We start from the raw sequence: 18,577 nt of genomic DNA on the forward strand, positions 1-18,577 counted from the left end.
GCTCTTTGCGAAGCATTGGCCCCTTTACCAGCGTTTCCAGCGGACACCGGCGTTAAATTTTTTTATAATCTTTTGAAAAATAAACGCACTCTTAGATTCTTCTTCCTTGTTTTACCATGAAATATGTCATACTAAAGAGTAACTAATACGCAATGAAAAGTATCGACTCATTCTTTAAAATGCTTATACAATTAAATTGTAAAATGTTTAAATAAGAATACCTAAACAAAATAAAAGGATCAATATTTTAGTATGAAATTTTAAAGTTTATTAAAAAATTAATGAACAGATTAATACAGTTTTGTAGTTCCTATGTTTTACTTCTGGGTTGACATATTGCCTTCTCTCTTTCTTTTTTCACTGACCTAAAAAATAAGGTTAATTGGCTTGCATTTTGTAAAGGTTTTTAAGTTATAGTCGGTTCGCTAAACTCAGACACAACTGGCTAATGATTTTAGTAAGTAATTTAGCCAATTTTGGTAAAATTGGCAAATAGTATATTGTGCAACAAGTGCAGAAAGATACTAATTTCTCACGAGTTTGAAAAGTTGCGGTACGAGCGCAAGCGAGTGCCGCAATTCAAACGAGTGAGAAATTATCTTTCTGCACGTGTTTCACACTATACTTTTTCTACAAGCACAGTTTTTCCTAAAAATAAAAATCACAATTTCCAAACGACGATTAATTATAATAGGTACCTATGTGATAAATTTTAAACTGTATTTAATTAATACCTACTAATCAATTTAAATTCCTTATACCTAAATAAATTGCACAGAAATCAGTTAAAAAATTAATGCACTGCCTTAATTTGTTTAAATTTAAACAATTATTACACATTATTGACATTATATTTATGCAGTCACGGATTTACACAAAACCTACTTCATTCGACGTCTCTTGCACAGGTTGCTAAATCCTTATTGGTTATTTGATAATTATAAAATGTTTAATAAGAATAAAATTGTAAAATAAAACAGTTGTAACATCCATAATTTAGTTTCTATGCTATAGTTAAATATAATAATTGTCTTATAAGTTATATATTTGTCTAAAGTTTAACCACGGATGTAAACAGAATATAACGTTACTCAGAATGCGGTAGTCCACGGATGTAAACAGAATATAACTTTACTCAGAATGAGGTAGTCAACTGTGCAGAAAAGAACTTTGCGGCACAGAAACGTCACTTTGCGGCACAGAAACGTCACTTTTCTGCACACTAATGTCAAATATCTTATACTGTGAGAAAATATCAAGTTTGCTAACATAAAACCGTGCAGAAAAGTGCACGTTGAATAGTGGTTGTAGAAAAAAATAATTACTAAATAGTTAATAAATACTAAATAGACCAAAACAAAAAAATTACCTACTAAAATCCTAGCCAGTTGTATCTGAGTTTAGCGAACCAACTATACAAGAAAATTGATGGCAGAAATCCAGTAAAAATATTGTATAGGGACAGGCCCTTATCGGTTTTATATATTTTATTTCTTTAGTTTTATATCGACGTTTCATTTCAGCTTGGAGAAAGTTTCACTGGAGTTTTGTTCAGTTCAGTTTTGAACTCTGGCCACGCTCATGCTGTTCTTCATTTCTTTGATATATAAATTGTGTGAGAATATTTTATTTAACCTCTTCGTACCTCAACCTAACAAAATCTTTTGTGCTAAGTACCTACCTACTGTTTTTGGCAACATTGATGAGCTTTTTATGGGGCATGTTTCATATAACTATCTAAGTTGCAACATATTCTCTTTTGGGATTTAAGTGGTTTAGAAAACAATACTATTCTGTCTCATAGTATTATATTCTGCCATTGCTTATCCATTTTGCCAGAAACCACAGTTAGGTATCAATCTTCTTCTTCTTCATGTGCCATGCTCGATTATCAAGCGTTGGCTATCAAATTGGCTATAGTAATTTTGTTGACGGCAGCTCGGAAAAGAGATGCAGAGGATCTGTTAAACCATTTTTTCAGGTTTTTAAGCCATGACGTTCTTTTTCGACCTGCCCCTCTTCGTCCGTCTACCTTGCCTTGTATTATTAAATAGAGTATATTATATCTCTCTGGGTGTTGCATAACATGTCCAAAATATTCAAGTTTTCGATTTTTAACTGTTCTGACGACTTCCGTGACTCTTCCCATCCGGTGTAAAACAACTTCGTTACGAACTCTATCCACCCAACTTATTCGTAGGATTCTCCGATATACCCAGATTTCAAAGGCTCCCAATTTCTTGAGAAGTGTTTCTGTTAAAGCCCAACCTTCGACACCGTACAAAAGAGTAGAGAACATATAACATCTCACTAATCTAATTTTCAGATTCAAAGTAATGTTGTTTCCACATAAAAGTTTTTTTATCTTAAAGAATGCAGCTCTGGCCTTTTCTACACGTATTCTAATTTCTTTGTCATGTCCCAGTCCTCATTTAGATTACAACCAAGGTAGGTAATACTGTTAGCTCTCTCTAATTGTTTACCATAAACTGTTACTACTTGCAGTTGTATTTGTATTGGCGTCTTACTGACATCCATCACCTTGGTCTTTGCGGTGTTTAGCTTGAGTCCATAGTCATCACTGAGTATGGTAGGTATCAATGTCATGAGTTAATCATCTTATTGAGTTGATACCTTTAAAGTCAGTGTGCGAAGGCACTTTAAGGATTTTATAATTTTTTTTGAAATAAAATCATCAGACAATGAATTTTTAAAATTTTTTCATGTCTTTTGCTATCATGACTCCATATTAAGTAAGTTATATTGTAATTGATTGTGTCTTCGATGAGCTTTCTGTTAACGTAGCTCTTGTTTATTTTGAAAAAGGGTTCTGGGCCTAGCAAATCATTAGTCATTCAGTAATTTGTTATCTTCCTTTTTTGCTTGATGCGCTTTTAACTTGTTACCCACGATAATCACACCTTATTGTTTGCTGCTGGCTTCTTAACAGATCCTTTACAAAAAACAGTAAAATCCTGTATAAAAGGTATATTTAAAAACCCTCAAAAGGGCCACATCAAAATCACATAACTAGTTTTCGACTGGTTTACCAGTCATCATCAGTGCTTACGTGCAATGTACATGCTAACCACCAAGATATTATTTAACAAAAATATGTGGGTCAAAGCCCAGTAACAGAAGTCCGTCAAGGAAACATTGGTTTAAAATGCTACATTAAGTGTGGATGTTTAAAATATTTAGCTAATCTGCCCCAGGTAACATCTGAGCTGTGGATTTGACTTGTTTACATGTTGAAAATATGACGGCAAGTGAAATCCTTTACAGTTAAAAACACCAACTTTACCATACGGATATCTCTACTAAAGCACTCTTGAGTCTTAGTGGAGGATCTAGACGTTTGCCTTGAGGAAAACTTGCCTTGAGAGGGTGACTTCCAATAAAACACCAACCAAGAGCCATAAAAAGATGAACCCAAACTACGTAAAATATAAGTAATGTGCATTAAGTTCTCCTAATTTTACTAACTAGTGGGTTTATCAGATTGAATTTGTCTGTCTCTGGTTTAAGTTTATGTCAGCTAATTTATCCATTCCCTCCCCTAGATCCACCACTACTGAGTCCTTATATATATGGCTCGAAGGTTAGTTTGGGTGTTTTTCAGATATTTTTAAAACCCGAAATTCGACTCTAATATTTCTACTCCAACCTTGTTATCTATGTTGGCCACATCAAATGGCGTACTATCATAGTCGAACTTAGTTTCCATGATGTCTGTAGTTTATTATTTTCAGAGGTGGATCGGAATTTCAGGGGGGTACATCTTCATTTATACATACTATGAACCAATATAAAAAATGCAACTATACATTTATAGCTATGTACTTTCTTTATGGACAAGGGAGGACAATGAGAACAGGGAAACTATGTGTCAAAAATAATTCTTCATATTTCATTAAATAGACATATATTTCACCAGAAAGTTCTTGATCTGTTTTTAAATTAGTTTCTGTCCACATTACTCATAAACTCATAATTATATAGAGCTAAAAGCCCTATTCTTCATATAAACAGGTGTTAATTAAATTATTATTTTTAAAACGAAAAATACTTTCTGATAACTAATAGAATATTACATTAACACTACTTGCCACTGTATTTTAAATGTCTATGGATAATCGGCAGCACCTAAAAATATGCTAGTATTAGTAAAACTCATACATTTTTACAAAATATAAAAAGACTTTATACGGATTAGAAAAAAACACACTTCGCCTAGTGTGTTTTTATGCGAAAGCCAAACAAATATACATGAATTACAAATACAAAGAATGAGAAGAGACCTTGTTGGCATAAATATAGAAAACATAATACAAAATAAAGAATTATATAATACGTTAAATAATTTAGCGCACATAATATCAAAGAAACAATTAGAATTATATAATATCAGACGAATAAGAAATCAAGTAAATATCCAACCTATTTGAAATTGAATAAGAAATTATAAAATAAAAAATTAAAATTATATATAAAAATATGGATTAAAATAAATATTTAACCTAACTAAATAAATATTTATATAATAAAAAATTAAAAATTAAAAATTTAAATCAAAAATATAAAATTTAAAAATATAAAATAAATAAAAAATTATTAATCAAACAAAAAAAAATTAGCTAAAAACTTGAAATTTTAAAACTCAATGGATATTTTCGGTTAAGGGTCTGAGGCTTACCGAAATACCATTGGGAATATTATACAAGTCAAATAGACCTACACTTACAATTATTTCTGACTATTTTTCGATTAATAGTGCTGGAATTTCTCATCTGAGAATGAGAACTGGAAGCACTTTAAAAATTGTTTAAAAAAATAATAAATAAAATTTAAAATAGAAAAAAATTAAATTCAAAATTATACTTTGTTTATTAAAATTGTTTGGAATTGTTTATTAAAATTGTTTATTAGAATTATTTATAATTTATAATTTTCAGAATTAGTAATAGATAGGGCCACTATTAATTAGTTAAATTAAATTAGAAAATTGTTAAAATAAAAATTATATGTATAAACTACTGTAATCCCATAAGGAAACGACCTGGATTAGTCTCAAGAAGCCAGGTCATTTGTATTTACTATAAATAAATAAATAAATTTAACTTCGCCTAGTTTAATAGAATAATACCATAATCGTGTATCATAATATTACTTTGAATTAATAGTCATCATGATCAATGGTACTACAATTCTTCGTGACCCATGGAAGCCATGGTTTACTATTGTCTTCTATGTTTGTTGGACCTGTGCCACCGGTTTCCATAGTCTCACTCCAACTTTCTCCAGATTCTCTGTGATGGCGCCTTTATATCTATTTCTAGGCCATCCTTCAGATATTCTTTATATATATATATATATATATATATATATATATATATATATATATATATATATATATATATATATATATATATATATATATATATATATTATACGGGGTGTCATATCGGCTGACGCCGCATCCCCACACCTAACCGCCATCTATTTGTATCCTGGGCATCTTCCTCTTCCAAATCTCGGTGTTCCATGGCCTTCCTTATCGTGTCATTCCAGGATAGTCTTGGTCTTCCCCTTTTCTTCCTACCTGGGGGTTTCATTTCAGGAGTTTCTTTGGCCATCGTTGGTCGTCCATTCTAAGTAAGTGACCGAACCATTTTAGGCGAACCTTTTAGGGTGAAAGGCAAGTCTCCGGCGCCTAAAAACAGGAGCAGCTGGACTAAGGGAGAAAACCCTGACAGAAAACCCCGTTCCTACAGGATGGAGGTTGAGGCGTTAGACTAGCTCTCTAACACTCTTAAAAAGTTTTATTGCTAAAAAACCTAACCAGACATTCTTTCATGGTCTTAAAAAACATTGTTTATAAGGCAATTGTTATTACTGCATATCACATCTCCTGCTCATCTTGGTCTATTGCAGAGGTGTAACAAGGATGATCCTAAGGGGGAGGGGGGTTACGTCTACTTGAAGGTCTCTGGAGGGTATGAATAATAGTGGTATTAAGCGTATAGAGCTCAAATCACATCCAAAAGGGGGGAGAGACTCTTAACTCGTTGTTGTATCTGTGCCTCCATTACTTTGTCATGATAACGCTGCAAGCTTGTCTGGCTTGATTTTCGGATAAATTTTTTACATGACATATTCTAATGCCAGGTTAAACAAAAATGCGAAGAGCGGACCTCCATTTCTCAGTCCATAGTTTGCGTAGAAGCATTTGATGTCTTCCTCCTATTCTAACTTGTGCAAAGGAGGTATATACCCACATTTATGTTACTGCAGCTAGTTTCTTGGGTATGCTCAGTTCAACCATTGCATTTCATAGTCTTGTAATCGTCTTTCATAGACGATTAATTGAATCATAAGCCTGTTTTAAATCTATAAAAATATCTCAATACTTTTCAAACATTTGACTAATAGTAAATATTTGATCAATTGTATATCTCCCAGGCCTGAAGCCACAATGTTTATCACCAAATATTTCTCCAGGATATGTTAATAGTCCAATAAACAGTCTAAAACCTACTGCGTATAACGAATTATATCCTATATTACCATATAGTCTAGTCGCAACATAGGGGGTCCCGTGGAGAATTTTAGGTCTCCGCGATTTGATGGTGGTATTATAGGTTTTTTGGGTCGCTGAATCCAATGGAAGTGGTCTGGAAGCCCAAATGTGGTGCGTAGAGGAAAAGTAAAGAAAGTAAAATATGCATAGGTCATAATGTATTTAGCATAAAATATTTAGCCCGATCAAAGAACAATCTGACCCCAAAAAAATAAAGGATGATAAAAATTTGGGAATAGGTAGTGGAAATTGTCTATTATTATATAAGCAAAAGTTCACAATTCTACATTCAAAATGTAGAAAAATATACATTCAAAATAAGTCCGGAATTGGATAGAATAACCATTTTTAAACAACTTTTGTTCTATAGGGTTTTTTCACTAAGTTTAGTAGTAAGTAGAGTACTTTTCGAGTTATTTTCGAGTGAATGTGTTCATTTTTAACAAGAAAAAAACATTTTTTTGGACGGATTTTCGCAAATACCTCAAAAAGTAAGTATTTTATCGAAAAAAAATATTCTTATAAAAAATAAAGCTTATAAAAAATTGAAAAAAAATTATGTACCTACGCATGACATCTGTAGAAGAAGCAGAGTTGTAGCTAATGAAAAGTAGGTTTTTCTTCGTCAAATTCCAAATCGAATATTGCAATGTGAAATAACCAAAAAACGAAGCACTTTTTGGGGAAAATTCATTAGAACTTTTTTAAAGTGTTTAAAAAAAGGTTTATTTTTGTTTTCAAAAAAAGTTCTAACATTAAAAGTAAGTGAGTTACGCTCAAAATATTGTTGGTCCCTCTTATTTTCTTTTTGGTAAAAGAATCACGAAAATCACCCCCTAATTATCACTCCAAATAAATTTAATCGTTATCGCTTCACAAGTTACTTTGATTATGTCTTCTCTATATGATCTGTAAGTTTCATCGGTTCAAAGTGCTTAGTTTTGAAAACGCTGTAGTTAAAATAGCTTGAACGAGTAACTAATCACGAGTTTATGTAAATTTTGAACAGCCATAGCATAACCAATTTTTGTCTAAGAAGAAAACAAAATATCCAAAATATTCAGAAAAGCAAAACGTACATGTTATTACTCTTTGAGAGATTATTGGTATTACTAAAAATTTTTAAGTTAATTTGAAAAAAAAATTTGAATTTTTATTTCAAAATATTATATTTTAAAACCAATTTTTTCAAAACTGAGCACTTTGAACCATTGAAACTTATAGATCAGCGGTTCTCAAACTCTTTGAGTCATGTACCACCTACAGTTTTTTTTATTATTTTTGGTACCACCCATACTTTTAGATTGCGTTATCAAGACTTAATAAGTACTACTATTTTAAATTTTTTTGTGTTTTGTGTACCACCGCAAGTGATGAATTGTACCACCAGTGGTACATGTACCACAGATTGAGAACCGCTGTTATAGATCATATAAATAATACAAGTAAAGTAACTTACAAAGCGGTAACGATTAATTTTATTTGGGAAGGTAATTTGGGTGTGATTTTTGCGATTTTTTTACCAAAACCTAAAAGGGACCAACAATATTTTGAGCGTAACTCACTTAATTTTAATGTTACAATTTTAAAAGTCAGAAATAAACCTTTTTTTAAACACTTTAAAAAGTTGTTATGAGTTTTCCCCGAAAAGTGCTCCGTTTTTTGGTTATTTCACGTTGAAATATTCGATTTGCAATTTGACGAATAAGAACCTACTTTTCATTAGCTACAACTTTGCTTCTACTGAGTCTAGCGTCTTCATGCACACACCATTGTTTTCATGTTTTTATATGCTATATTTTTGCTAAGAATATTTTTTTCACTAAAGTACTTACTTTTTGTGTTATCTGCGAAAAACCGTCCAGAAACATGTTTCATTTTTGTTAAAAATGAACATATTCACTTACAAATACCTCGAAAAGTATTGACTTAGTGAAAAAACTCTATAGAATAAAAGTTGCTTAGAATTAGTCATTTTATCCAATTTCGGACTTATTTTGAACATATGTTTTTTCAAAAATGAATAACCATTTTCAATGTCGTTGCAAAACGAAAATACAGCCGAACCATATTCTAGTCCAATCAGAGAGTGCAGCAAGCACCTCTACCGGTTTCGAAACTTATTAGTCTCTCATCAGGAGGCACATATGCTGCTCTCCCTGACACACCCAAAACAAACCCCAGCGTGCAGTCCCGGATTGCAACGAACGAAACGGCATAGATGCCCTAGCGGCAACTGCTAGCAAAAATACTATTGAGTTTAAAAAAAAATTATTGAAAAGTTTTTGCTTAGAATTAGGTTCCCTAGCCACTTCCGTGGTTATTCTAACCAAAAAAATTTACACCCCCGAGGAGGGGTGGGAACCACCCCTAAGATAAAAGCGCACATCGAGATAGGGTAGACTTTGTTTCTTGAGCTATTCTCTACTTATTGTGAAAATATCAAGTAAATCGATGTAGTAGGATGGAATTTGGAGCCAATAACCTCATTGACTGCCCTATTTGTTCGTAATTATAATTTTTATTATTATAAATCTAATGAGAAAAATCAAATTAAAATTAGTGATACTTACTCGGTCCAATTAGTAAATTTGATATTAAACCACCCAACATGGGCGTATCTGCCATTAATGTTCCAATACCGCCAGCAACTGGAGCAAGATATGCTCCAACGAATGGAACTTTTGACAGTAAATTTTGCAAATTTATCAATTTTTCAACAGCATAAAAGAGCTTTTGAATTGCTGCCGTTAGATCATCGACTTTTCCAGTTCCTTCAATTAATCCTATTATACTCTTTAATATATCGGAAAATCCTTTTAGTACGTCCATGAATCCTAAAAAAGTCAGATCATTAATAAATCAATCAGCTTAATGAGACACTTGTTGAATTTATTTTTAAAAATATTACATCGAAGGCTTTACAGAATCTGCAAAGAACAAAAGTATCCCCAACGCAATTTGGTTTTATGAAAGGTTTAGGAACAAGAGAAGCCCTGTCCAGTACGAGTATACAAGTTCTCTTCCAGTGTTGTTGGACATGAACTGTAGTGTATAGGAAATTGTCCAAGAAGCCCTAGAACACATGGAAGCAGGAATCCTGTTAAACGGCGAACTATTAAACAATTTCAGATATGCCGATGATATCGGTATCTTTGCCAACACTGTACAAGGGTTACAACTTTTAATGAACAAAGTAGCTGAAGTTAGTAGTAAATATGGACTAATAATTAACACTTGTTGAATTTATTTTTAAAAATATTACATCGAAGGCTTTACAGAATCTGCAAAGAACAAAAGTATCCCCAACGCAATTTGGTTTTATGAAAGGTTTAGGAACAAGAGAAGCCCTGTCCAGTACGAGTATACAAGTTCTCTTCCAGTGTTGTTGGACATGAACTGTAGTGTATAGGCAATTGTCCAAGAAGCCCTAGAACACATGGAAGCAGGAATCCTGTTAAACGGCGAACTATTAAACAATTTCAGATATGCCGATGATATCGGTATCTTTGCCAACACTGTACAAGGGTTACAACTTTTAATGAACAAAGTAGCTGAAGTTAGTAGTAAATATGGACTAATAATTAACACTTCTAAAACTAAAGTCATGATAATCAGCAAAGAAAGAATTGAAAGGGTAAAGTTTACTATCAACCAAAAAGTAGTAGAACGTGAGCCAAAATACACGCACCTTGGCACTACATTAAATGGGCAGTGAGACCACTCCCAAGAAATAAAAGCTAGAATAGAAAAAGCAAGTGCAGCGTTCATCCAAATGTCCAAGCTGTTCAAATCACACAATTTGAATTTAGAACTGAAACTCAGATTCCTACGACTTAGGAGTACAATATATTATATTCCCCATTTCATATATCATATTCCCAACAATTTCATATTCTTAGTAGATTCATAGAACATACTTTTCAGAAAAATTGTATACTGAGAATATGCGTAATTACCATTGCGAATGTGCGGAGCACATACTATGTATATACTACATTACAGTACTTAAACGTTCTATGTATATACTTAGAATGTACTACCGCACTTCTTTTCAGTATATACTAAGAATATACTTTTTAGAACATTCGAAGGACGTGCTATAAACCTTCTATTTAAATACTTAGAACGTACTACCGCACATCCTTTTAGTTTATACTAAGAACGTACTTCTTAGAATATTCCAAGGAAGTGCTATAAACCTTCTATTTACATACTTAGAACGTACTACTGCACATCTTTGTATTAGAAAAATATATTTTTAAGGATATTCTAAGAAAGTGCTATCAAGTGCTATATTGCTCAGAAGTATGTTTTCAGCATCACCTAATCTCATCTTAGGTTCTACTGGTTCTACCAAATACCTATTATATTTACATATTTTAATGGTAAATGAGAATTTAGGTACTTAAAAAGTAAGTACATATTTATAAGTTATTAGTTATTTATATAAACTATTATATTATAATATTTAGCTAAACTAAACTATGTATGAATAACTAAAATTTATATACTTATATGTACTTACTTATATAAAATATGTATTTATTAAATAATATTGAGTTACCAAAATAGATTATACCTATTTTGAAGCACCGCAAACAAAATAAAGAGATTATGTATGTTCTTTAGTCCTAGTACTTTATCATTCGTCTTCATCCTTAACACTACATAGATACAAATAATGCCTATTTTCGATTTCTTATTTTACCGTTGTTTCCTATCCCTGATCCATTCAGGAAACAAATGGTCAGAATAAGACGGGGATATGTATTGTGGAATAACAACATCGGTGCACCGGTGGTTAGTGTTGCCAATCGGAGGGAAATTTCCTTTTTTGCGGGAATTTTCAACATAAAATGTAATAAAGGGAAAAGTTAACTTAAAAGGAAATTTTTGTTCCAGTCCAAATTGTAAAATATGAAAAAAAATCAAAATATTTGAAAATAATTAAACATATCTTCTCAGATTTTGTAAACAGGAGGCAATTTTTTTATAAAAGTGGGAATTTTTAAGGTAAGTTGACGGAAAAAGCTTACTCGACGGTTGGCAACACCAAAGCCTTTGGCTGTGGGTTTGGCATGCTTTGGTTCTGAAATGGCCCATATTGAATTGAATGTACCTAAATTCAAATTCCAACGATGTAAAAATACTCATGATAAACTCGAAGTGGTAAAGTTATTTCAATTATGAAAACGAATTTTTAATAATAAAGGTTAATACGTTTAATGTTTAAACTTTTTTACCATACAACAATTTTGAAATGAAATTCGTCCAATACTACCTACATACATAAGTTTTATTAATTATTCTAAAATATAACGAAGTTGATAATCTATAAGGATAATATTATACTTCCTATACATACATATTATTTTTAAGATATTTTAAAAGTATCTACTTATAAGTATGTGTTAAGAATGTACTTATAAGTAGTATATGCTTAGAACATGATGCGAACATCATTGTTATGTGGGTGGAAGCGTTCGAAATGTGGACATATAGATGAATTATTAAGATATCATGGATGGACAAAATATCATATGCCAAAATACTCCAAAAACTTAACAAAGAGAAGGAAATAATGTGCACGGTGAAAAGAAGAAAATTAGAATATTTCGGCCACATCACAAGAAATGAAACAAAATGTAACCTGTTAAAATGCATTTTGCAGGGAAAGGTGAATGGTAACAGAGGCGTCGGAAGAAGAAGAATATCTTGGCTCAGGAACTGGAGGACCTGGCTTGCGACAACCACTACAGGGCTTTGCCCTGTACTACATAACTACAGAATGATTCCGACATTCCATTGCCAACAATGCCAAAATTCGTAACGGATAGGCACCAGAAGAAGAGGAATTTGTTTTTAAAATATTTAATACAATCCTATTGTTGCAGGGTTCAAAAGCCGCAGTTAGAATAGATAAAGAACTGACTCCCCCATTTGACATAAATGGAGAGAAAAACAAGGGGACGCACTATCAACCATGCTGTTCAACCTAGTTCTTGAGGCAGTCATCAGAAAAACCAATTTAACCGGCCATGTAAACACCAAAACATTACAAATTACTGCAAATGCAGGCGATGCAGCTACCATTAGTAGGAGCAAGCAATAACTAAGGGAAGTGTTCAAGGAAATTGATCCTGAAGCACGAAAAAGAAGCCTTAAAATAAGCGAAACAACAACGAAGTACATGAACGTCAAGAGAACACCTGACAATGAAAATAATATCGCAATAAACTTATACCATCAAACCTGTGGATGCCTTCACATATCTGCGCACAGAAATGAACCAAAATAATTTCGTACGTAGCGAAATTAATGCATGTATTTAGAATGGGAATCGTACATACTATGCTAATAAAAAATTGATGATATTGAAATTGCCCGAAATCGATCGAAATTGTTGACAGACGACCAGCTGACTGGCCCTTCAATCACTAAAGAGGAAATAGAAAAGACAATATTATATTCAGAAAACAATACGTCACCTGGACCAGATGAAATCTGGCACTACAGCACTACATAAAATATTTAATTTTATTTATGAAACTGGTTGCTATCCTCAACAGTGGTTGCTCTCTACATTTATTCCCCTACCCAAAATCGTCAATGCAAAAGATGTGAAGATTACATACTCATTAGCCTGATGAGTCACACTTTAGAAATATTTTTGAGAATACTACATCAAAGATTATACAAAAAATGTGAATGGGACATGAGTGACTCTCAGTTTGGGTTTAGACAAGGTTTAGGAACAAGAGAAGCAATAGTAGCAACACAGGTATTGGCCCAAAATTGTTACGATTAGAGGAAGGACGTATTCCTGTACTTTTTAGATTACGAGAAAGCGTTTGATCGTGTCCAACATCAAAAGTTAATGCAGATCCCCAAGAAGCTTGATATAGACCAAAAAGACATAATATGCATTGAAAACTTGTACTGGTATCAGGCAGCACAATTAAAAATAGACAATTCTATATCCAAACCCATACATATAAGAAGTATATAAGGGTGTTCGGCAGGGATGTGTGCTTTCCCCTCTTTTATTTAGCATTTATTCGGAAGCCATATTTCACGAGTCTTTGGAAGATGCAGAGATGGGAATCAAAGTGAATGGAGTATTGATCAACAACATACGATATGCTGATGATGCTCTCTTAATTTGTGACAACATAGCAGATCTTCAACAACTTGTCACTTAATCAGAGAATACAGTAATCGAATGGGATTAGAGATTAATACCAAAAAGACTAAATTCATGATCATCTCCAGAAACTTGGATGTATTTGAAAACTTCACCATAACACTGAATACTAAGTCCATCGAAAGCGTGAGCAAATTTAAATACCTGGGAACGTGGCTTTTTAAAGACTGGGCATCGGACAGGGAAGTAAAATGCCACATTGAGCATCTCGACAAGCTTTCGTAAAATTCAGGAAGGTACTGACCTGCTCAGATTCCGACCTTACACTGAGACTAAGGTTAACTAAATGCTACGTGTGGTCGGTGCTGCTATATGGCATAGAGGGCTGGACACTCAAAACGAGGGATATAAACAGATTAGAAGCCTTCGAAATGTGGCTTTATCGCCTTATCCTAAAGATACCATGGACGGCGAAAGGCACAAATGTAGATATCCTTAAAAGAATCAACCAAGAACGCCAGCTTTTCGACAACATCAAGAAAAGAACGACTTATTTGGGTCACATCATGCGAAACGAACAATACCAGTTCCTTCAACTTATAATCCAGGGTAAAATTGAAAGCAAGAGAAGAATAGAACGCAAGAAAATGTACTGGCTCCGAAACATAAGGCAATGGACAGGGATTAACGACATACAATCTCATTTAGTGGATCTAACACTATCTTGTGGATCATTTAGTGGATCTAACCACTAACATCTATTAGTGGATTTGCATTTGAAGAAGAAGAAGAGATCGAAATTATTAAACAAGAGAACCAAAATGACTATATATAGAACATTAATTAGACCCATAGTAACCTATGGTTGTGAAACGTAGAACTGAAAATCGGAGTAGGCCGTAGACCTTAGCCTTAAGGAGAATAATTATCAACATGTCAGAACCAGGAAAAGTAGACAACACTTGGGAAAGTGCTTTTCAATAGTCACTAGACTAATAGTGTTTACGAATGACTTTAGTCATTCATAAATACTGTTTTAAGTTTTTATGGAAGTGTTATGGACTTCAAGAATGTGATTTCGATAATTTTTAATTATAATTTACGCCGCTATTAATTAACATTCAGAGTTGGCGCAATAATATGAAATGATTGTAATTTCGAGGCCAATCTCTCCATGTAAATTTTATTTCATTTGAGTAACATTATATTTTCCATAAGATTAATCCATAATAAGATTATGGTGTTCTTTAACAGACCATCAGAACCAGAAAAAGTGCACTATAGTTAAAGTACAAGCCGGATTATCTTATAGCACAGAAGTATTGATGATTACCTCCTACTAAACGATGAAGGATGGCCTCTTGTAATTGTAATGATAGTAACATATTGTTAATAGACTTACCTCCATCATTCCTTTCCTCCATATCTTGTGAACCATAAGATAATGACACTAAAACAAACAGACAGTAAATGGATATAGGTAATATACACCAGTTAATGAGATCAAAAAGAAGGATATTACTTCCGATTTCTATCCTATTGCATGGACAAATTATAGAAAGCATTTTTAAATTTTCTTAAAAATCTTTATTTTGCTCCATGTAACTTGAATATGATAAAGATATACAATAATAAAAAACAAAACAAAATTGTTACCTGAAGAAAACCTACATTTTTGTATTGTATCGTTTTTCACTTATTGAATTACTTATCTAAATTTTGTCATTTAAATTATCTAAATCGTGAGTTATTATAGGCATCATAAAATCCGTGGAAGTGTAAGAAGAAGACAAGTTTCTTGGTTAAAACACATTCGTGAATGGATTCAGGTGTCAAGTTCAGGACAATTACTCCATGTTGCAGAAGATCGAGAAGCTTTCGCAATGGTGACCGCCAACGTCGGATAATTCTGATACGGCACGTGAAGAAGAATAAGACAAGAATGAATATAAATACAGCATCAGAAAATGATACAAAAACGAGTCATACATATAGAAAAAGAGACTCTAAAAGGTAGAGCAGCGTGATGCAATATTCAGACAAATTTTACTGAAACTAAGTATACATAATTTTTAGAATATTGGAAAAATAAAGAGCGTAGGCGCAAAATTTCGAGCTAATTTTTAACTGTATTCTTTTTTTCGAATGCTGAAAAAACTAATAAGTATTTTTGAAAAATTTAAACGCAGAAGGAAAGATTACATCATTACCGAGTAGTCCAGGAACCGAAGCTTTTCAGCTCTCAATTTTTACAGAATGAATCGATTTGCTTGAAAATTTGAGAATAAGTAGAAGTTGAATTTGAGAAATAGTTCAAGGATCAAAATCTATATGATGCCGAAATGCGCTTTTTCCATGGGGTGGTTGCCACCCCACCTTGGGAGTGAAATTTTTTTATTATATTTTAATCGCAAAAGTTGATAAAAACATTCATTTTAAGCAAAAAATGTTCTATACATTTTTTTGCTAAAATTAATATTTTTCGATTTATTCGCTATCGAAAGTGTTAGTTTTATATCGAAAAAATCAATGTTTTTCGATGTTATACTCATTTACGATTCACTCAATTTTTGCCGTGGAAAATTTTTTTTCAAACCGAGTTCTTGGGATTTAAATAACGTACAATTTCGTATTAAAACATTTTTTCGTATCTCTGCCGCTAATCTTTCTATTCTGAAGAAAATGGCATTTTTTAACAAACTACAAAAATTCCTTATTCGCTTTTAACTCCAGTTTTTTTAACTAATCATGCTAAGCTAGTCACACTTCTGGAACCTATTACTAATACATAAATAAAGAACCATGAATAAGGCCAATGACTAAAAACACCGCTAACTTATATTATTAAGCTTCAAATTGGATTTCTCCTTTTTTTTTTTAAAAAAATATATTGATTTTTTAACCGTAACTTTTTTATTTTTTATCCTAGAAAGTTTGGTAAAAAAGAATTTTGTAGATCTCTACAGGATCTATAAGGCTATTAATATTAAATCCTTTTTAAACCCTATGTCGCAAAAAGAGGTGACTGTAAAAGGGTTGGTGAAGGTGGTTTTTGCATGTTATTACAAGTTTTAATTGTCAATAGCTCACTCAGTTTTTGCCATAGAAAAAATTTTTGCTAACCCCGTTCTTGGGAATTAAATAGGCTACAATATTATATTTACATATTTTTTCGTATCTCTGATGTTAATCTTTCTAATCAAAAATTCGTTATTCGCTTTTAACTCCATTTTTTTTTAAAAACTGATCATTCTAAGCCGCTCAAACCTCTAGAACCTATTAATAGTATATAAATATAGAAGACCAAATAAAGTAAATGACTAATTTTATTTAGGGTGGTAAGTAGGGGGAAGTTTCCGATCACTCTTTCGCTGAAAAAAATAGGGACTGACATTCTTTTCATAATAAGTCACTTAATTTTTGAGCTAGATACTTTTTTTTTATTTCTATAGATAGATATTTTTAAATGCTTTAAATTAGGTTCAACAAGTTATCCTCGAAAAATGCACAGTTTTCCCGTCTTTTGAGTTTGAAACTACAATATTTAGCATTTGACGAAGAAGAGCTAACATATAATAAAGTGTAGCTCGATTACTATTAGTCTTAAAGAAAATCAAAAAAACTGTTTTGTTTATTTTTTCAAAAGGTACATATTTGTTAAGCAAACTTGTTTTGATAAAATGAAAACTTTTTGAGTTAGCAGAAAACTGATTAAAAACATTGATTTTTTCGATATAAAACTAACACTTTCGATAGCGAATAAATCGAAAACTATTAATTTAAAAAAATGTATAGAACGTTTTTTGCTTAGAATGAATGTTTTTACCAACTTTTAAGGTCAAAATAAAATAAAAAATTTCCGCCCCGAGATGGGGTGGCTACCACACCCATGGTAAAAGCACCTTTCGGCACCTATACCTAGATTTTGATCCTTGGACTATCTACTACTTATTCTCAAATTTTCAAGCAAATCGATCTATTCTGTAAAAATTGCGACGTTTTGTCCTATTTTAAGCTTCATTACTTGGACTAGAGGGCCGAAAGTCTCTGAAAACTTCTATAATGTTTATTTTAATAAGTTACAGGGGTGAAAAAGAAGAGAAAATTGAGAGTGATTTTTAATTTCAAATATCTCATTAAAAAAACTTTTTGTTTATTCTAAGGGACTTTCGGCTGTCGGTAATAATACATATAATCTTTCATTCTTCGTTAAAATTTTTCAAAATTAATTTTTTCAGGGTTCGAAAAAAAAATGAATGCATTTGTAAAGCATTGTCCCAAAATTTTGCGCCTACGCTCTTAGAAATGATTTATTTACTTACATGAAGGAGAAACAAGAGCTAAAACGCATAATAAAACAGCAACAGCGATTAAAGTCTTCATCGTGAAGATTTTACCTGTACCGTGTGGAACTCGAAAATACTGAACAAAGGCTAGAGTAATTTCTTTATATAAATGATACTTAAAATAATCAATGAACTAATTGTAAGGTAAGTTTAATGAGCAAATTTAGAAGTAAGTATGGCTATAGATAACCATATTCAAGGACGTTAATAATATTAATATAATACGTATAAACTGTATAAAAAACTCATTATAGTAGGTATAAACATTTAAGAACAAGACAATCAAGGAATGGAAATTTGTCTTATTTCCTCATCTTCTTGTTCTTCTTCTTAAAGTGCCCTCTCCTCAATGGAGGTTGGCTACTACAATTGTAAACTCTTCTCTCTCTTCAGCTGTTCTTATTAGCTGTTCAAAATTTAGATCTGTCCACTGTCGGATGTTTCTGAGCCACAGTAGTCTTTTTCTTCCTAGTTCTCTCGTTCCCTCGATCTTTCCTTTCACTA

At 32.2% G+C, this 18,577-nt stretch overlaps 1 protein-coding gene across 1 annotated transcript; it reads right to left on the reverse strand.

Moving 5' to 3' along the window:
- Positions 1–245: 245 nt before the first annotated feature.
- Positions 246–18,204, reverse strand: LOC126889571 (uncharacterized). The gene is made up of 5 exons (XM_050657955.1): positions 18,050–18,204; positions 15,130–15,177; positions 9,154–9,417; positions 4,110–4,146; positions 246–365 (listed from the first exon to the last, which is right to left on the reverse strand). The coding sequence occupies exons 1-4, from the start codon at positions 18,108–18,110 to the stop codon at positions 4,127–4,129; spliced, it is 393 nt and encodes a 130-aa protein (XP_050513912.1). The 5' UTR covers positions 18,111–18,204; the 3' UTR covers positions 246–365; positions 4,110–4,126.
- Between the last annotated feature and the right edge of the window lie 373 nt (positions 18,205–18,577).

This window comes from Diabrotica virgifera, chromosome 8, assembly GCF_917563875.1.
Source record: "Diabrotica virgifera virgifera chromosome 8, PGI_DIABVI_V3a".
Taxonomy (NCBI): Eukaryota; Metazoa; Arthropoda; class Insecta; order Coleoptera; family Chrysomelidae; genus Diabrotica; species Diabrotica virgifera.